Below are 21,739 nucleotides of genomic sequence, written 5' to 3' on the forward strand. Positions count from 1 at the left end.
TACTTAAATAGTTTTAAATGGTTCGCAGTTAGCCTAGTCTTAGAGACATTTCTGTCACAAAGTCTGCACACAGCACCCACAGTTGTGATGTGTTGCCCTAAGGGACATATTACTGTTAACGGCCCATCCAGTTTTTTGATTATCATTGTATGGTTAATGGCTTTTTAGGATAATAACTCTGATACAGACAGTCAAATGCTTTAATTAGTTTATCACCCTTTTTTTTAAATTTCAGAACAGATCCAGGCCATATTTGACTTGAGTGTGAGGGAAAAGGGCAATGCAATTTTAAGGCCATTATAGACAAGTTTAATCCTCAACGGGGTTCCTCTGTTTCTCATTTTAGCTCAGTCTCCAGGAGTTGAGGTGGCTCCTAACCCATATTTTATTTGTAAACAATACTGGCATATCAAGACAAGACAGAAGTACAGAACATCAGGGGAAAATAGGCAAAATGACAGAAGGGATGAGAAGTTCTTCTAAATGACTGCCAGTGGAGGGGAAAATGGAACAAATAAGATTGGAAAGGTGGAAAGGATATGGGATCAACTGTCTTTTGTACCCAAGATATCAGAACAAATGAGCTTATAAAAGAATTAGTGGTTCCTACATTTTACAGGTGAGGAAACTGAGGCACAGGGAAGTTATGAGACTCATCAAGGTCATATTGCTCATAAGACGCAGACGTGGGATTTGAACCCAGGAGCCCTGGTTCTCGAGTCCATGCTGTTAGCCACTGTACTTCTTCTCCCATTATACAAAAATAACGTGAAAGTGTTAGAAGTTTTAAAAAGCTGGGGGGGGAAGAAAGGACCAAAAAGTAAGAAGGCCAAAATGTAAATAATGATCGCCTCTTGGTAGTGGATCATGAGTAATTTTTCCTACTTATTCATTCTTTTCAGATCTTTGCAAAATAACGAAAATAAAGTTTAACACATTTTTTTTTATGTCAGCAGACAATAAAACAAAAATATTGCTGGCCTAACTAACATTCTCCCTCTTATCTTAGCACTTCTCAATTTAGAAAAACAAGGCACACACTGAAATGACACGTTGCTGACAGCTATCAGAGCACATGGCATCCCTCCTTAGAAAAATCACAGAAACCTGGGCCCAGGCAGGGACAGTTCAGATTAAGTAACTTCCAACACATGCTGTAGGATCGGTATAGGTTCAGTTCAATTTCCCGTACCTTTTTTTCCTTTCCCCTACACCTTTTAAACTAGAGTTACATAACTGATATTTATCATATGACCAGGAGGTCTTAAGAGATATTGAAATGCCTCATGAATCACAGAAGAAAGATTAAACTGACATTCAAGGCAGTGTTGGTGTAAGATGTATTTCTGCCCTCACCAATCTACCGGAGCTTCTCACGTAAAGGTCACAAATGCTTACAATCACAGCCGGTCCATTGCCCACATATTGTCCTCTTGTTACCAGCATTGAGCACCGCTTATCACTCCCCCCTTGAAATTCTCTTTTCCTGGGCTTTTTTTCTTTTTTTAAACCTCCCAATATTCTACTCTTCATTTCTACTTCTATCATTCCTGACTGTTCCCCATCTGGCCCTTCTCCCTCCTCTGAGCTGTCCCTAAAAGACTTTTCCCTCTTCCCCTGTTACACCCTTCACCTACACTATTAGGGCTTCAACTATCAGAACTATAAGAATAATCCCCAGAGCAACATCTCCAATCCTGTGGTTTCTCTCAGTCTCCCTCTAGGTGTCTACCAGCATTTCTAATGTCTAACACAGAACTTGTTTTTCTTCTCTCCCAAAGCTGTCTTCCCTTCTGGGTTACTTGTGACTTTTAATGGTTCTACCACCACCCTTCAATCATCTGGGCTCAAAAATTCAGTGCCATTTTGACTTCTCTTTCTTGTTTCTCTCTTCAGTTGTTATTTAGTCCTATACAACCTATCTCCATGATCTTACTTAGTTGATTCACACATACTGAGTAACTGCTGTAATGATGGATTCTGGGGCTGCAGTGGTGAATAAGACAAATGAGGACCCGGCCTTCCTGGAGTTTATATTCTAGTAGAGCAGACACAATTTCAGGTGGCAATTAGCACTATTAAAAAAACAAATAACATAGGGGTGCCTGGGTGGTTCGGTCAGTTAAGTGTTTGCCTTCGACTTGGGTGATGATCCCAGGGTCCTGGGATCAAGCCCCACGTCAGGCTCCTAGCTCAGTCTGCTTCTCCCTCTGCCCCTCCCCCCATGCACACTCTCTCTCTTTTTCTCAAATAAATAAGTAAAATCTTTTAAAAAAAAGGAGAGGATCATGAGTGATTGGTAGTGGTAACAGGGGCTACTACTTTAGATAGATTGGCTAGGAAAAGCCTCTTCAAAAGATGACATTAAAGCTCCCTAAATGTGAAAGTGAGCCCAGTGAAGATCTGAGAGAAGACCATTCCAGGGAGGTGGAACAGCAAGTACAAAGGCACTGGGGTAGAAATGAGTTTGGCATGTTTCAAGAACATGAACAGAACCAAGGTGGCTGGTATAGTATAAGCAGGGGGAGAGTGGTAGACAATGAGATCAGACACCTAGGGCAGAAATGAAGGACCTTGTAAACCATGGTAAGGAGTTTGGATCTTATTCTAAGTGTAATGGGAAATGTTTGGGGAGTTCTGACTCGGGGGGTGATAAGAGTCTGACTCTTACATTAAAGACTACTAGAGAATAGATTATAAGGGAGAAGGAATATAGCACTTGTTATATAAAAAAACAAACAAACAAAACCACATTCTTAGGCAATACACATGGCCATCGCGCCACTTTTTGGATTTCTTTAAGTAATCTCTACACCAACACGGGGCTCGAACTCACAACCCCATTATCAAGAGGCACATGCTCTATTGACTGAGCCAGCTGGGTACCTTGAGCCAGTTTTTACAAATAAAAGTTTCAATTCAACAGATATGTAATTTTCTCACTCATAAATAATGACATTTTGAGTTGAAATACTTTCATTTCCTTAGTTTAGATAAAAACCATGTTTCTGAAATGGACAGTAAGCAATGGAGCATATAGTTTTATTCATTTTCTACTTACATGTTATGTAAACGAAACCAAATCTTTTGGGCATTTTGTCATCAGTAATGTCCAACAGCACAATTAGGAATGAATTAACAAAAGTATTTATAAAAAAATTCAGATTGCTTGTAATGAGGTACAATGGACCAGGCATTCAGTGTACCAAACAGGAATGAATAATGCTAAAATTATGTTTCCACCAGGGGTCAACAAAGAAGGAAGAAAATAAAATGAATAAAAGATAAAGGCATTTCAATTATTGTCAGTTTATAAAAGGTTTGTACTTTTATGTGATGTGAAGATAGAGAATGGAGGCATAGCAAATGAGTCTATTATGTCAGTATCATTTGAAGTCAGACAATTAAGCTTTTGGCATCTACCAACACTGAATATGTCTCCTATAAAACTGAACACAACTTGGTAGATTGAGAAGAAAAAAAAAGACAATTATGAAATAATCAGTATTCATATTAGGTTTTTAAGGTTCCTTTTATTTACAAAAAGCAATTCACTCATCTCTGTATTCTCTGGGTTTATTCATTTGCTTCCATGTACGTAAATGAATGTCATGCTTGCCTTTTCATTCCCAAAAGTCTAAAAAGGGAAGAGCACCACAGTAGGAAATGACGACTTTCTTTCTTACTGGGTTTATGGGTGAGGTAACTTAACAAGGAATTCATTCATCAAATAGTCATGGACAATCAACCATGTGTCAAGCACTGTAATAAATAGGTAGCAGAAGTACTAAGCTGAAGGAGACAACATCACATGGTGAGAAGGGAGAGCTGCTTCTCTGAGGAAGATTCATGACAGCATTTCTAACATAACAGCAGCTGTTTCTAGAGGTTGGTGTCTTAATTAAGATTGTAAAAAAGTATCCCTTCTATTTTTTCCTCCAAATTTCCTTTGATTAGATAGAAAAGACTCAGAGAGGTGAAGGAGACAGAGAAGAGTCATCTTATGGGGAGTGTGAAGATTGACTCAAAGCTCTAAATGTAATTTGTATCTCTTATTCTAATAGAATGGAATGTTGTTTTCCAGGGAAAATTCTAGCCATGCCACTCTAAAGGCTGTCTTCTCAACTGAGATGATAGAAGCAAATGGCAGAAGTTTATGATATTGATTTTCTATTGCTGTGCCAAACGGTCACACATCTGGCAGCTTAGAATAACACACATGTATTTTATTACCTCACAGTTTCTGTGTGTCAGGAGTCTGGGCAAAGCCTAGCCAAGTCTATTTAGGGTCTCACAAGGCTACAGTCTCATCTGAGGCTTGACTGGGGAAGGTTTTGCTATTGTCAACAAAATTCATTTCCTTATGGTTAAAGAACTAAAGGCTTCCATTTCCCTGGCTATCCACCTGAAGCTGCCTTCAGCTTCTTGCAATGTGGGTCTCCCAACATAGTAGCCCACTTCTTTGAAGCCAGAAAGGAGTGGGAGACTCCAGTAAAATGGGCACTAAAATCTTGTGCAATGTTACCATGTACATCCTGTCTTTGCTGTGTTTTATTGGTTAGAAGTAAATCACAGGTCCTGCACATCCTCCATGGGACAGGATCATACAAGAGCATGAACACTGGGAAGGAGGGATCCTGACTCAAAGAGGGTCTACCACATTACTTAGACTTTTCCCTCTATGTTAATTTAACATGCTGAATCTTCTTTATTATTGCTTCAAATATAGCTCTTCCCATCTTTAAAAAAGTTTAAAAGCTGAAGTTAATCCTGGCTTTGACATTCCTGCCACTATTCCTTTTTTTTTTCTTTAAGATTTTTTATTTATTTACTTGACAGAGAGAGACAACAGCGAGAGATGGAACACAAGCAGGGGGAGTGGGAGAGGGAGAAGCAGGCTTCCCGCCGAGCAGGGAGCCCGATGTGGGGCTCGATCCCAGTACCCTGAGATCATGACTGAGCTGAAGGCAGACGCTTAACAACTGAGCCACCCAGGCGCCCTCCTGCCACTATTCTTAAGAGTTCTTGTTAGTTCTAGGTTGTTTCTTTGTCCAGCTTTTATACATTTATTTGAACATATAAGCTCAGCATAGAACTCTGGGAAGTTTTCCTTGATTTCTATGTACACTTCCACACTTTCCTTCTTGCTGAGACTGTAAGTGAAGTTCTGAACGGAGCTCATCTTTCCAGATTTATTACTCCACAAGTCACATTCCCATCCATGGTCTCTAAACATAAGAACAAACTCATTTAACCCAAGTTTAAAATGAAACAAAGCTGGAATCTGGAATCTGTGGTATATGTCCAGATATGTACATAATTAAACAACTGCATCCTCTTCAGATTCTTTTGGTAGAACTATAATCCCAGCAGGTGGTACAGTAGTTGAAGTGCTTCCCTATTCCAAAAGCTTGGCACACACCAGTTAATGATCCACCTTAATGAAAGCATCATTCACATTCTTTTTCTGCTTGGGCTGTTCGAAGTCCACTTTTATAGGTTTACTTTGGTTTCTTTCTTTTTTTCAGCTCTAATGCTCTTTCTGGAGCATCACCCTCACTCATATTCATGGATTTCTGACAGGAAACTGCCTGTAGTCCTACTCCCCTTCTTCCAGATCTGAAAAAATGTGTGGTCATTCATGGAGATATTTTGGTCACAAATCCCCAGCTGATGGGGTGTGGCACCCACCTAGGGTCCGTATGTACGAGAGAGAAGAATTAATTCTGTTCTTCTACAAGTCTCTCCTACCTTATGTCTGAGCTTTAGTTAATTACTTTCTACTACAGAGGCATCCTCAACATTGGCAGTCTGATCTGAGTGTCTCATACGCAGGTACTCAACAAATATTTGTTGAAAGAATTAGCTGATGTCTATTTCTTTCTTTTTTTTTTTAAGATTTTATTTATTTATTTGACACAGAGAGAGACAGAGAGAGAGGGAACACAAGCAGGGGGAGTGGGAGAGGGGGAAGCAGGCTTCCCACGGAGCAGGGAGCCCAATGTGGGGCTCGATCCCAGGACCCTGGGGTCATGACCTGAGCCGAAGGCAGACGCTTAACGAACTGAGCCACCCAGGCGCCCCAGCTGATGTCTATTTCTACATATAAGTGGATATTGCTATATATTAGATTCATTCATATGGATGGGCATTTATTTCTATTTAATAAATTCCCAGAAATGAAACTGAAGGGTCAAAGAAAATGTACATTTTAGACTCTCAGAGACACAGACTGCTCTCTACAAGAGCTGAATTGAGTAAAATCGTCAACAGTGTATGAGTGTGTTGGGGTTTCCTTATGTATTCACTAACACTACAGATATGTGGGCCTCTGGTGAATAAAAATGGTGCCTCATTATCTTAAACTCACTCCTAAGTAAATGACATCAAAACATATATATTAAACATTCATATATATTAAATACCTTTATTAAACAAATATTAATCACAATTATAAAATAGAAATATCTCATGAACACCTACTAGATGCCAGGTACTATTCTAAATGTTACCTAAATTTTAATAACAAGGTATTCAAGATCCCTGTTCTCAAGGAGCTCATATTTTAATAGAGGAGACAGACAGTAAACAAGTAAACAAACAAAAAATAGTGTGAAGTCCTAAGAAGAGAATAAAATATGGGAGTGAAATAGAGATCTGGAGGTAGAGAGGAAGCCAACATTAAATAAACTGTTGGGGCCGCTGGCTGGCTCAGGAGGAAAAGCATGTGACTCCTGATCTCAGGGCGGTGAGTTCTAGCCCCATGCTGGGTGTAGAGATTACTTAAATAAATAAAACTCTAAAAAAGAAATAGATTGTTATGAAAGTAAATGGGCTGGGGATTGAATGATACCATAAACTGGGCTTCTTCATTCGTACTGTTCTGTTTTCTCAAACATACCAGGCACTCTCCTGCCTCAGGGCCTTTGCACTTATCTGGAGCATTCTCCTACCGGGTATCTATAAGGCTTACTCCTTCCTCATATGGGTGAAATGCCTGTGCAAGTCTAGTTTAGGGGTTTGCAGTGAACTGGTGGCTAGCTATACCCATTTCCGGGCAGTTTTAGTACTGCTATCTTCTATACAAGTTCAGCAAGGCTTCCCTCTCCAGGGGGGAAGTGCAGAATGGGGAGGAAGGGAGTTAAAATAGCCATTCACTCAATAAATCCAGTTCCGGGAAAAAGAAAGAAAAAAAAAAAAAGACTATGACATTTGGAGAGCCCTTGAGGTTGCCAGCTAGACATAAACTTTATTGTTTCAAACTTCATAGCCATGAAATAAATTTGAGCTGAAGCTGGGCTTCTTTACTGCTCCTTTAAAGAATGAAATGTTACTTGGCAATTGTTTTTAGGCATCTTAAGAAACTTGGTTTCTTACATGTTCTCAGTGGAGTAATTTAATAATGATAGATTACATAAATCGACATGAGTAGAAATCTTTCACCACTTTCTAAGGTTTCCAGCTCTCAAAAAAAAAAAAAAAGGAAAAAAGAAAAGAAAAAGGTGGGGTGGGGAGAGAATAGTTTATATCGGACTAGGTTGCAGGGACAAAATAAAATACTCTTATTACACACTGACAATGAATGATGAAGGTTATAATGATGAAGATAATGATGATATATATTGAGCACCTACCAGATGGGAGCCACTTTATAAACATTATCTTTAATCAGCTAGCCTCTTCAGATATATTAGTTTTAATCCTCTAAACAACCCTATGAGTTGGTGATATCTCCAATTTCATAGATGAAGAAAATGAGACCCAGGAAGATAACAGAACCCCAAAAGCATAAATCTATTAGGTGGTAGGGCTGGAATTTGAACCCTGTAGCATATGGTCTTTTTAATAATATTCTGCCCTTCTACAAGTAAAAATGAATCTATCTTTTTAATAAAGATATCATTTAGGGTGTAAACAACTATTTTTTATGTAAAAACTAAAGGCAATTTCACAAATGATACTTCATTTTATCCTGTGATATAATGAGCTATAATGCTCCTTTCCATTTCATAAATGGAGCAAAAGTGAGGTTGAGGAATTTACCTAAGGTTTAAAAAATCTTGTCCTAGATGCAGGTTTTCTCACTCTCAATGCTCTCTCTCTATCCTACTTGAACTTTAACTCTCATTAGCATTTTGTGGTTATAAAAGAAACGAGAAACACAAATAGCACTGTATAGTCCCAAGAGCTAATCATTTTTTAGTCTAATTGGTAATGTTGGTAGAGTAAGTTCATAAAGTCACACGTTTAAAAAATACTATTAAAGATTCAGTTCTTGACTCTATCTTCAGTTTCAAGATCTTTATCAAGGCACATTTATTATTCCTTCTGTATGCATTATTTTGTAAATGGTTTCAAAGAGAGTTTTTATTTTTTTACTGTAAGTTTTCTATAATGCTTAAAAATTCTTTTTACTTTTAAAAAGGAATCTTTAAATTTCAGAATTAACAAATGCTCACTCTAAAAAAAGAAAAAATCAAACAATATAAAAGTTTCTAATCACAATAATAATAATAATAATAATAAAACCAGATATTTTCCCAGTCTGACCTCCTGAGAAAAACATTGCTATCAACGAGTTAGGTTGGAATCTATACCTGTCTGGAAGTTACTAAAGCTCCTTAAGCCTTGTTGCTTTATTCTGAATATTTTTTATTTTATTCTATTCTATTTATTTATTTATTTATTTGTTATGTTATTCTGAATATTTGTAAATCATGAAAATTAGGTAAGCTGAGGTAAATTTTGGTTATCGATTCTAATTAAAATAAAAGCTGAGGTAAATTTTGGTCATTGATTCTAATTAAAATAAAAAATGACTCTAATAAAACAATCTTATATTTATACAGTGCTTTATATTTACAAAGCATTTTTATACTAGTTCACTCAATTCTTGAAAAAACCTTAGGAAGACTGTATCCCCACTTTCCAGGCAGGAAGCCAAGACTCCAAGAGGTCATCGTAACTTATCAAATCTAAGATACCACTGAGAATACCACATCTCACCATTTTATATGCTCAAAAAAAAAAAAAAAGGCACCAATTCAGTTGTGACATAATGACTTAACCGGACTCCTGTGAGACTCACAGGACTGAATATTAGAAGACCCGAGTCAGGGGGCTGGCATTGCCCTTTCCAAGCGTGTGACCAAAGTAAACCATTTAAGTTCTCTGAGCCTTGATCTTTTCATATCTTTTAAATTAGAAAACAATAATGCCTATCTCACAGGACATATGGATGCAAAATAGTACTTTCAAGCTATCTATGGCATTGTTATCTTTAAATAGGTTTATCTGGAGTAGTAATATTAATACTCTCCCGTTAAAGGCAGGAACTCCTGGATCTACCCCCAACTGGCTTATCATATTAAATAATTATGAAAGCCATTACTGACACGACAGCTACTGCCACTATCTCTCTTGAGATGAGCTGTTAATACTCTGTCCTCATATGAACTTCGGAGAACACCTATTTCATTAACCCGAAAGAACGTATTCCGTTTGGATGAGGACATTTTCAGGCCTCAAGGGAAAGTGTTTCTTTCTGGCATCATCTGCATTTTGCTTGTCGGGTTATAGGATTGAAACATGAGCCCTACGGTAGACACTCTTATTACTGCAGTCAGTTCTAACTGTGAAGGAACTGGAGTTCCATTTTTTTTGGAAGAGAGATAGTGTACTATATACTCAAACATCAGTGCCTTCTGGAAGTTTTGAAGGAGTCCTTGTATTTTTTTTTCTACCTTTGTGTTGGAAATCATTCTACGTTCCCATGTTAGTACGAAGGTATGTAGGCCTTTACCTGAATAAGTCCCAGATATTGTACATTCTGCAATCCCCTTGACAACTCTATGCCTGCCGGGTGGGAGGAATTAAGTCTCGTTCATCTGGACATGTGTTCATAGCTTCCAGCTGCTGGCAACATAACTGATTAAAGCATGGATCTGAAATACTTCCCTGGAAATGGTCTTCTAGGAAGATGCCTATCATGTGGTAGCTCTGGGACTGATTCACACTAGATATTTTTTGTGTATGTTAAATACTGGAAATACGGTGGCTTTCTGATTTTTATGACTGGCAACCTGTACTACGTTTGCCTCCTATGTACCAACAGAAAACAGTAGATAGTTATTATGGATTTGATGTTATTACATAACTTTAGCACTTCAATTCTTAGGAATTTGTTTAATGAAAAAGGCAAATACCCAAGAGTTAATTAATGTGCAGAAGGAGCAATAGGAAAACATGTGATAGTCAAAGATCCAAGATGACAACAGACAATTGCTTTGTGCATCTGGATTTCTGGTTACTCACTGACCCAGTATGCACATGAATATCAAGTTTAAATAAAAATACTCAATTTCAGGTGTTCCAAAATGTGATACACACTGATGAATGACTAAATCTCTTTTTAAAAATGGTTATTTGTTCCTTGCTACTCAAACCTAGCCCAAGCTACTATCCTGTTCCACATCAATCACTGCAATAACCAACCAGTCTTCCTGCTTTCTTCACTCTTGCTACTCCTATGGCCCAGTTTCAAACAAATGCCTGAATCATCTTTTAAAATGTAGATCAGATCAGGTTTTTTTCTCCTGCTTAAAACCATCAGTGGCTCCTATGACACTCAAAATAAAATCCAAACTCCTTAGAATGGTGTTCAAAGCCCTTTGTGGTCTTGCTCCTCTCTACATCTCCACCCTTAGCTCATGCTTACTCGTCTGTTCACTCCTACGTATCAGAAACCCAGGCTTTCTTCTGTCTTTCCAATATGTCAAGATTGCTCCTACCTCAAGGCTTTAGTACTTGGCCAGAAAACCCTTCCCACAGATTTTCTCCTGGCTGAAACTTGGCTCAAAAGTCACCTCTTCAAAGAGGCTTAGCATTCCCATTCATACATCATCTGGTTTTATTGTATGTGTAACAGTCATCGCTGTCTGGAATTATTTACTTACTTGCTAACTCGTTTGTCCAATTCTACCCTTACAATGCACCTAAGCAGCCTGACAGCAAGGACTCTGTAAGCTAGTACCCCACTGCCTAGGTCAGGGTCTGGCCGATTGCAGATACTCAATAAATAGTTCATGAAGGAATGAAGTAATAAATCTAAATGGTTACCTTTTCTTATGTGAGGTATTTCTCACTTTTTTCCCCCTGGAAATAAAATTGTACCAGGAAAGAAATTACTTATTTTTCTTGAAGCTAACAATAATTTGCTCATGTAAAGCAAAATTAAATACCCCAAGCAGTTTCCTTTCCAGAGATCACCCGAGATTACATTTGATATATTTTCTTAATGGAATATCACAGCAGTGACCTACTTTCAAACTGCAACAGTACAAGAGAATATGTGAGTTCATGCTTTTCCTTGAATGGTGTGACAACACCAGTATTTACAACGGGTATTATCTAGCTCTGAATGATCAAACCACCAGAGAACAGGTTCACCTCACTACAAAAACAGGTGAAATGGCATCAGTCACATAAACTATCCCCTTATACTTGGAACAATCTGCCCCAATTCTAGGAGAGAAAAGATAAATAAATAAATAGCAATGATAACTTTATGAAGAAGGAAATACTATAATGCCCATTCTAAACAGGATAGCTGATTTTCACCAAAAATATATGGCTTTTCCTTTGATAAACTCATGTTAATTAATAAAAATGTGTGCTGGGGAAATAAGAGAAGCAGTGATGATAGTTTGAGACCTAGAATAAGTACAACGAGAAGATGCTATATCAAGTCTGACTTCTGGATCTAAAAGAAAAAAAAATTGTAAAATCCTTCAAATGTGCAGTATAACATTTCCCCTTTTTCTCATAAAACCTTTTCCCATCTGCCTAAATAACTTCTAATTAGCTTCAGAATTTAAAGACAAAAAGCATCTATTACTGACATTCTAATTTTAAAGTTAAAATACTGCTAGTTTTCGACAGGAACACCTGAATTGATGCAGGAAGCTCGAATAGACAAATATATGTAATCACATGGTCATTGTTTGGTAGGGGTAAATTTCACCTTTGTTTTCAACTGGTTGAGGGAAATTTACATGATTATTCAACCAATTTGTAACAGTCAAACATCCGCATTTCTGCTACTAAAAGAAGTGCTGTGATGTAAATATATATGCATTTTTATGCACATTGCTTATTATTTTCTTTGCAAAACACCAACAGGTGGGATTATTGGGTTAAAATATATGACCACTAAATATTATTTTAACTTTCAAAAACACTTTTCAAATAGATATTTTAAAAGCTCTTGATATATACTGCAAAACTGATTCCCAGGAATGTTGTGCCAAATTATATTCCCACCTGTAGTGGATGAGAATATTTACTTTCAACTTTAATTAGTGGTAGGCCCAGATGGCTCTTAAATTGGATGGATTTTTTTTTTTTAATGCCTAATATGTAACTTAAGAAAAGAAAGTATATTTTCCACAGGAAGATTCCTGCTCCCTGCTTCCTTCGCTCAGGCATCATTTGGGTCCTCGTGGGTGTAGGAACCTTGGCTCCAGCTGCTTATCTCAATCCCGTGAATCTCTGAAGCTTAAGGGCTCACTTATCATTACAGTTTTACCCTCTGTTCTTGGTGCAGAGAGACGTGCATTTCTTGGTTTTCATCGTTTAAATACACAAACATAATTTTAAATGTCATTTCTAAGTGTAGGAGCAGAATGGGGAGGTTTTGGCATGAGATCACTCTGCCATCTTGGTAGATGGTAGTCTATTCTGAATCTTGACAGCTCTATTTTCTTGCTTTAATACTGTGGACTTTTTCATGATCATATACTGGTATGCTTATGTATATATATTTGTTTAAAAGATCTTGAATGAAATGTGTGTATATATATATATATATACACATAATACATAACACACATAAGAAATATAACACACAGGTGTGTGTATATATGTGTGTGTGTTATATATTTCTCTTTATAAAAGCTTGAATGTAGAGAACTCTCTACTCAGAATTGGTTTTTGATCTTTGAAAGGATGCGTGGACCCCCTGGTTGCACTGCATTCAACCAAGTTGTGGTGGGTGCTACCCTCTCGAAGCTCTGGCTGGGAGCTTGCCAGTGTGCACTTGTGTTGTGAGTATAAGGATGATGCAGCAATCTGAGGGGAGTGAGAGGTGAGTTGGGACCAGAGGTGGCTATAAAGAGCAGCATGGCATTTGGTGCAGAAGCCACTGTCCCAGGCTCCCTTTCCTAGGTGCCCCAGTGCATGTCAGATGTAAAGTGGCTCTATGCTGCCTAAAGGACCAAGCCCCAGTTGGCCTTCTGCTTGATACATCCTAAGGAGTTAAAAAATGCCACTGACTCACCAAGATAAAAAAAAGAAAAAGAGTCCGTTTACCCCCTCACCAGTCTTTGGCTTTATTCATTACCCCTTCAAGTTAGAATGCATTAAAGGCTTGGGGAGCCTGGGTGGTTCAGTGGGTTAAACATCTGCCTTCGGCTCAGGTCATGATCCCAGGGTCCTGGGATTGAGCTCCACATCGGGCTCCCTGCTTGGCGGGAAGCCTGCTTCTCCCTCTCACACTCCACCCCTGCCTATGTTCCCTCTCTCTCTCTCTCTGTCAAATAAATAAAATCTTTAAAAAAAAATAGAATGCATTAAGGGCTGTCCTCCTGCCAGAGTGACCTCCAATTATTCCCATAATTGCCACTGTTGTTCAGCAGGGGGACTAACAAGTTGGCCATTCATGCTGTCATTGTATGTCCTACCTGCCCTATTGAAAACTTTTTGAGATTTGCCTGTAAACTGCTAGTGCTTTTAAAGATTTTTACTCTATTTTTACATTCCATTTATCATTTCCATGGGAATCTTTTTTTTTTTTAAAGATTTTTATTTATTTATTTGACAGAGAGACACAGCAAGAAAGGGAACACAAGCAGGGGAAGTGGGAGAGGGAGAAACAGGCTTCCCGCTGAGCAGGAAGCCAGATGCGGGGCTCGATCCCAGGATATTGGGATCATGACCTGAGCCGAAGGCAGACACTTAACGACTGAGCCATCCAGGTGCCCCTTTCCATGGGAATCTTGAAGGAAGGTAGATGCTTGTGCTTGTGCTGCCAATTTACCAGGAAGTCAATAAGTTCTTATTAAAGACCTCCTATGGACTATGTGGCCAGATATTATTTTATTATGCATTTTAAAAATAGAACTGCTTCTTCCTGCTTTTGTTACAGAATTATTTTGTCAATCTAGATGTCAACCAAAGACTGCAGTTCAAAACAAGTAGCTATTTCAAATAAAGATTACAATAAAACATTACGATATCGACCATGTAAATATTGATGGAGATGGACATAAGCTCCTCCAAGGGTTTGAATACTGATCGAAAATGTCTATTTGTCTACATAACATTTCAGTGGAGGCAGTATAATAGAACATACCATAGTTTTGTTATAGTTAGCAATAAACAACTGAAAGATAAGATGCTGATTCAGACATTTAACCACGGTTTCCTGTGATGGTTAGGTTCTAACTCAAAGTTGAAAATAAATGTTACATATTAAGAAAAGCTCTCATCTACCCTATTTTCAAATGAATCCACATTGAAAGACGATTTAGACAACAATTACTTAATACTTAGCACAGAGAAAATCTGCATTTAAATGAACTGCTTTAAATAATAATGTGGTACCAGCATCAGCAGCACCGCAGCACCGGCAACAGTAATGTCCATTTATGGAACATCTTCCACTACCAGGTGCTTAGTTAGCTACTTTACAAGTATCTCAATTTGATTCCCCAATCCTGCCACTTCAGATATTATGAACTCCATGTTTTCTTTCTTTTTTTTTTTTTAAAGATTTTATTTATTTATTCACGAGAGATGGAGAGAGAGAGAGAGAGAGAAGCAGAGAGAGAAGCAGGCTCCCAAGGAGCAGGGAGCCTGATGAGGGACTTGATCCCAGGACCCTGGGATCATGACCTGAGCCGAAGGCAGACGCTTAACCATCTGCGCCACCCAGGCGCCCTCCACTTTTCCTTTTTTTTAAAGATTTTATTTATTTATTTGACAGAGAGAGACACAGCGAGAGAGGGAACACAAGCAGGGGGAGTGGGAGAGGGAGAAGCAGGCTTCCTGCCGAGCAGAGAGCCCGATGTGGGGCTCGATCTCAGGACCCTGGGATCATGACCTGAGCTGAAGGCAGACACTTAACAACCAAGCCATCCAGGTGCCCCCTGAACTCCACTTTTAATATGAGGAAAGAGAACCAGAGATTAAGTAATTTGCCCACTTAAGTCAGATGGCTAATTGTGATGCTCCCTGGGGCACCTCCAGGGATCATCAGGGGTTCAGTAGAGCACTGTTTCCGTGGGTTCAAACTGCTCCTCCAGGCTGCCTCTAGGATTCACATACTTTTCCACTGCTAGAGGTATCCTGATGAGAGCTGGATGGCCAGGTTTGCAAGGCTGTAGAAAGCATTCATGTTCTCTGTGATCCTACTTCTAGGTTAAGTTGGGATTTATAAACATCCCGAAGATGGATGCAAATGTGTATAATTGCCCATGTCTGGGAACAGGGCTTTTGTGAGATTTCAGTGGAGGCCACCATCCAAAAAAGGTTCAGAATTGTCTCCTAGATATTCCCCAGAGACTGGTTTTAAGCTATAACACCCAAGAAATCTGATTCTCATTTCTGAGGAAATCCCAGAGTGTCCTCATTCTAAGAAGAAAGTAGAGGCAATTACCCAAGAGAAAATTCCAAACTGTTACTTGAGATAAGCAGACAGTCACACCAAAGGAAATGAGGTTAGAGACTGTAGCTGAATTATCTACCTCATGGTAGTGATTTTCTGCTTTTCATTATATATAGAAAAAAGCTACTGCATAAAGAGAAAGAAAAACGAGCTGAGTTTATCTGAATTATCAAACATAAAAAGACAGGTCATAAAAATTATAAAAGTACTGAGAATATGTGCCAATATTAGCAATTATATTTCTAAATAAAAAGATAACGTAGTTTGCTAGTCTAAACAGCAGACTAGGTACAATCTATGACAGATAAAAAGTGCAGATGGAATTTTTCACTTTTCTTCCAAAGAAGTTCTGCTGAATTTCAAATATTTTCTTTGAATAATCATGTATGACAAATGTAAAGGTTAATGTTAGCAAGGTAATTAAAATTAATGATGGCAACGTCCGCTGGGCTATGTGTGTGTGTGTGTGTGCAGGTGTTTCCCTCACTGTTCTACCCTCACTTAAAAATGTCTAATATATAAAATTCTGAGCATACACATAATACATTAGAACTGATTATTTTCATCTACCCTGAAACCTACAGAATTTCTTTACATAGTTCTTATAGGGTTTTTGAAATGTAATTTGATTTTTTAAATGTAATATATTATACAAAATTAAGAAAAAAAAAAACACCTCACTGCAGAAATTGAACAGATACTGTTAGAGGCATGGTTTCCAATCCTCTTTCTGTAACACAGTTTTGAAGTAAAAAGTTACCCCCAAAGGGTCTTTGAATATTATCCTCTACAAAGCCAAACCATTTCACTACCCAGGATCTGACTCAAAACTTACTTGGATACTTTGTTAACACAGAATTTCATTTGTACTTCTCCACATTTATATTTATAGATATTTACTATCTGGTCCCCAGCACAGGGAAGACTGAGGGTGGCAAACCAGGGAGAGTGGAATGAGAGATGCCAGCACAAAGACAACCAGCAGATGGACTGACATCAAGGGGACAGACAGAAGAACAGAGAAAAAGGGAGTCCAAATCCATGAAGAGGCAAAAGTGCTGGGAGACAGGAGGAGGGAAGGACGGAAACATCCAATCATTTAAGCTCTCCCGAAGGGTCTCCCTGTCTGGTGGGATGTTGGAAGTTACTCAGCCAGTTGCCCTGCTTCTCTTTCTAGCCCTGTGCTGACTCTGGGGGTGTCCAGCGACAGATCATGCAGTTCTTTTAAGAGAGGTATTCTCTTGGCCCTGGCTTAGGAGTAAATGCCTGAGCCAGCAGCTCTGATGAGGAGGGAACTGCTTCAGCTATTCCACGGTCCTTTAATTAATTACCGTGCCTACTGCCCAAGGGTCTGTTCCTAGTTTTCCCTGCCTGCGATCCTGGAAGTTTTCTCATGGTTCTACTTAACTTACTGTTTCAGCAGTTTTGTCATTCATCTTTATTGTGTTTTGGGGTTTTTTGCTCAGCTGGGCTGTACCTTCAGTTTTATTCCATCTGTTATATATTATTCAAAAATTCCTCAATGTGGGTTCTAACCTTTCACGTTTCCAGTGTTGTTGTGGATTTATTTTTCTATTTATTCTTTCATTTCAAGAGACTTTGGATGGAAGTAGAGTTAAAAACATGTCTTAAGCAGCCAACTTCTCTTCGAAGCCATTTCAGGCACTTAAAGTAAATATTCTCCCCCTAAAATTAGTGTATTTATCGATTAGCTATTAATTTTACTGTAGGCAAACCAACACATTTAACAAAACTAAACTGTCAAGCTTGAAATTTCCTTTTGTTCTATTAAATACATTACTAAAAAAAAAAAAGTGAAAAATTGCATAAAACTTACAATCCATGTCAAGTATGGCCCGAACAGATTTAACAAGTTCCTTAGATTCAAGAGCCAGCGTTGCTGGGATATTACGTCCATTCCTTCCCAGTGGTGTAAGGGAAGTCTGAGAAGCTAACATAGCTCTTCTTTCACTGTGGGGGCAATAACATAAAGTTGAACTTATCATACAATAAATAACATCTATCTTGGCTTAATGTGAATTCTTATGTACAAAAATATTTGTATTTCTGGGAATAGTGTATTCTTACAGCCATAAAATGAAGTAATCACAAAACATTTGTTTTCGGTTCTTTATTATGTAACAAAGACATATTTAAAGAATTAGATTGACCTCATAATAAGGAGGAATAAATCATTTGTTGGGCTTATTTTGTGAGTGCTCATGTTATGCTAACAAGATGTAGCCTTTTATTTAGTTTTGTAAAAATTCAAATGAAGCACTTAAACATAAATTTATTAAATGGACATTTACTATTACTTCTTATAATATTAAATATAAATTTGATATGTATATTTGCTCCTGAAATTACCTTTTTTGAATTTTGTTTGAACTGAAATGATCTCTTAAGCTCTTCCATTTGTTGTCCCCTAAATCTAAAACAGCCTAGAGCATTTATATCACTTTGTGAAGATGCAAATGTCACCTGAAATGAATGTGCTCTGGTGTAATTTAAAATGCAAGGTTTTACTGCAAAAAAACCATTACATTGAAACTTTTACTTGAAAAGAGACAATTTTAAACTGATAACGAAAACATTATTATTTGTAATCCATCTTCATAAGCATGATGGTATTAATTCACAAGGAGAAACTAAAGCATCAATTCTCAAATTCAAATACAGGGCCTTTATTCTGTGTTGAATGACCAAGGTCAAAATTTATTACAGAAGACATAGTATGATAAAAAGACTGAACCAGATTTTCCTAGAGTTTAAGTTTCCAAGATGTGGTGAAAAGTTGCTTAATGTAGTTTTTCAAGGTAACCCCTTTTCCATGAACCAGGTTCTGGCTTTTAAATAGTCATTTTTGACCTTTATTTTTAATACCAAAACTTCTGATTTATTATTCAAGGGCACAATGAAACCTAGAGGGTGGGAATGGGGGACACACAACCACACAAGGGGAATCTGGTTGCTGAGTATTTTAAATTCTTACTGAAAATATTATCACAAAAGTCACATAATTATCTTACATCATCAGTAGCATGGATAGCAATAAAATGTCAGATCTTTCATTAGAATAAAGCATTACAGTGAGTTTGAAAGTGTACTACTATCACATAACGTATAGAATGATCAAATTACAATGTTGTATACCTGAAACTAACAGAATATTGTGTGACAACTACATTTCAATAATAAAATTATTTTTAAAGTGTACTACCATAGACATTCTTCTAAAGTAAAAAAAAAAAGCCATGTGGAACCCTAAAATATAATAAAATACAATGAATCATCTTCATTTATTAAACTGCTGTTTTCATAGTAAAGGGCAGAGTTTTCCTGTTTCTGCAAGAGTGTATTGCTAGAAGTAGAAATACATTGCTAACAGCAGCTATTCTAAGATGAGGGAAAAAACTGCTTTGAAAATGTATAAGCAGGAAACTTTCTTTTGTCTTTCATTATGTATCAAAATGACCATAAACTTGCAGTCTGAAATACATAAATGTTACTAGTAAGTTTGTAGCTCTTAGTAAGAAACTTTAAATTTGAAACAAATTGTGAATAATAACAAAACCAAGGTGTATCCTCCAAATGTATTCCTTTTATTTGTGTCTACTGAACGTTGAAAATGAAAGAAACTGATTGCATGAACATGTTTTTATAAAATTCTGTTTGCCATAACAATTGATCTGCTGGCTTGAGACTGACCTTTCAAGTAATTTTTATTCATACACAGGATGCTTAGAAACTTCAAGGTAATCCCATCTTTACAGAACTCCTGACAAAAATGAGATAGGTGATTCCTACCCTCAATTTTAGAGTACTAGGTTACAGTGACTGGCTACCCTCCAGGGATTTCTCTTACAGAGATGGGGTCAAAAACAACATGTCCTTGTATCTCTTTCCACAAAATAGGGGGAAAAAAAGCATCCAGTAGGAGTTATGTAGCATCTTAAGGCTATTTAAGAGATTTTAGTATTTTAATCACAATTACCAAATGAAAAATGTAATCATACTCTACAGAAAACACTTAAATATTCCTACCTTAAATTTGATAAAGGAGAAGAATTATCAGAAAATAATTCTTGAATAGTCTAGAGACAAACAAAACAGTAAAGGAGATTGTAAGTTTGATATTTTTAAGATGTCTTTTCTTACTTAACTAATATTTATAACCTCCCCCCTCCTCCCACTCCCAATTGATTAAAAGGTGTTTCTGTTACATGAGGGAAAAAAATCAATTACATTGACATGGAACTATACTCAGATGTGTAATAGCTATGGGAACATTTCTTTATAGGGTAATTATTTATCAAATAATGTTTATATAGTATTAAGAGTTTTGAGAAAGTATTCATTGAAACATAGCATATATTTGGGATCATGTTATCCTATCTCAATTATTTCTCTTAACAATCTATTGCTTAGCTGGTCTTTTCATTATCTATGCAATTTTAAACCTGACTATAGGTTAGCATTGCTATTTTGAGCCAGAGAATGTTTCATTAGTCACCAAATACTAGGACATTTATCTATATGTCAGTCATCTACAGATTTCTTAAAAATGGACATAAAATAATATAATGGGAAAATTTACCTCTACAAAATGAAGAAGCTTTTCAGTGGATGCCTCCAAAGTTTTTCGAGCCATTTCCGATTTTCGCAATTGGCAGTCGAGTACTGTAATTCTCTTTCTTAACTCTTGAAAACCTTCCTGGACAGAGGTATCAAAAGGAAGGTCTTACTCATTTCTTTGATTTTTACATCAGTGGCTCCTATTTGCAGTTTTTATTAACTGATATCCAACATTACCATATTATTTGTTTTCTCTTACCGTATGTATCTTCTAATTTGGGTAGGCATTTAACTAATTGCATATTTAAAAGTTAAACTGCACAGAGATGTTGCAAATTTTATGAGATAAGCTGTATATGACTTTGTTGATTCTTATAGCAAAATACATTTAAATTGAGTATATGATTTTTTTTTTTTTTTTTACAATATGGCTTGCCAGCTGCTGACAGAAATTGCTACCAGTGGGGTACAACAAAAATTGCTGAAGATATACATATATTTAATGTAATATGATGCAAATATGATCCAATGTAAGGCTAAGCTGGCAGGGAAGTAAAGGGTTCCCATGGACAGTAAAGGAATTCCATGAAGACAAACAACAATAATGCTGGCTAAACTCACTCATAAGAGTACAGTGCAGCATAATTTGTTCTGAGGTTCTAATGGGTGAATTAGAAAGAAACAAACCTTACAGAAGTAAATACATGATTTTGATTTTGGTTCTGGCAAGTGGGTTAAAAAAAGTCTCCCCTATAACTTCTAATCACAAGCCCCCACTCATGAAGGTTTGAGGGCATAATTTGTATTACCCATGTATCCTGTAAATTTATAAGCTGAAATTTAAGTTTAAAACAGTCCCTGAATGGTAGAAGCAAACACAAAACTTCTGTGGAGGGATATTTTCTAAACTCAGATTCCAAAGAATTCATACATATAATGTGTCAAAAGAACATGACCTCAGGAAATAAGCTACCATGAATAAAAGTCAGCTGAAGGAAACAAATCACAGGATCAGACCTATAAAGACAAGAGATACTGGAGTGATAAGATACAGACTATACTGTTTAATGTTTTAAAAATTAGGGAAGAATTTAAAACATAACAAGGGGAAAAGAAACTATAAAAATAGATCTACATGACATAAAAGAATCAATCTTAAAAATAAAAATATAATCAAAATTAAATTAAAAACTAATTCACGGGTTTAATATCTAATTAGATATAGTTGAAAAGAGAATGGGTAAACTGGAAGGCAGAGGTAAAGAAGGTTCTCATAATGCAGCAGAAAAATAAAAATGGAAAATATAAAAGAAGGGAGAAGAGGTAAGGAGAATATAACTAGATGAAGATCTGGCATACACCCCATGTGAATTACCCATGAGGGTTCAGAAAGAATGAAGAAGAAACTGCTCAGTATAACAGTTTGGGGTTTTTCCG

The 21,739-nt window shown here is 37.1% G+C and overlaps 1 protein-coding gene across 3 annotated transcripts in view; it reads right to left on the reverse strand.

The window, feature by feature from the left end:
• STXBP4 (syntaxin binding protein 4) overlaps positions 1-21,739 on the reverse strand; it is a 226,608-nt gene that overhangs the window by 100,291 nt on the left and 104,578 nt on the right. For 2 of the 3 annotated variants that reach the window (XM_073883697.1, XM_025859411.2), the window contains exons 14-16: positions 20,325-20,441; positions 19,772-19,821; positions 17,562-17,695 (exon numbers count right to left, since the gene is read on the reverse strand). The exons of the other annotated variant lie outside the window; for it this stretch is intronic. In XM_073883697.1, the coding sequence (XP_073739798.1) occupies positions 17,562-17,695; positions 19,772-19,821; positions 20,325-20,441 (301 nt within the window). The remainder of the gene's footprint in view (positions 1-17,561; positions 17,696-19,771; positions 19,822-20,324; positions 20,442-21,739) is intronic. 3 annotated transcript variants of the gene reach the window in all.

Source organism: Callorhinus ursinus, unplaced genomic scaffold, assembly GCF_003265705.2.
Source record: "Callorhinus ursinus isolate GAN/ISIS: 27379988/994484 unplaced genomic scaffold, GSC_fseal_2.0 scaffold52, whole genome shotgun sequence".
NCBI classification, from domain to species: Eukaryota; Metazoa; Chordata; class Mammalia; order Carnivora; family Otariidae; genus Callorhinus; species Callorhinus ursinus.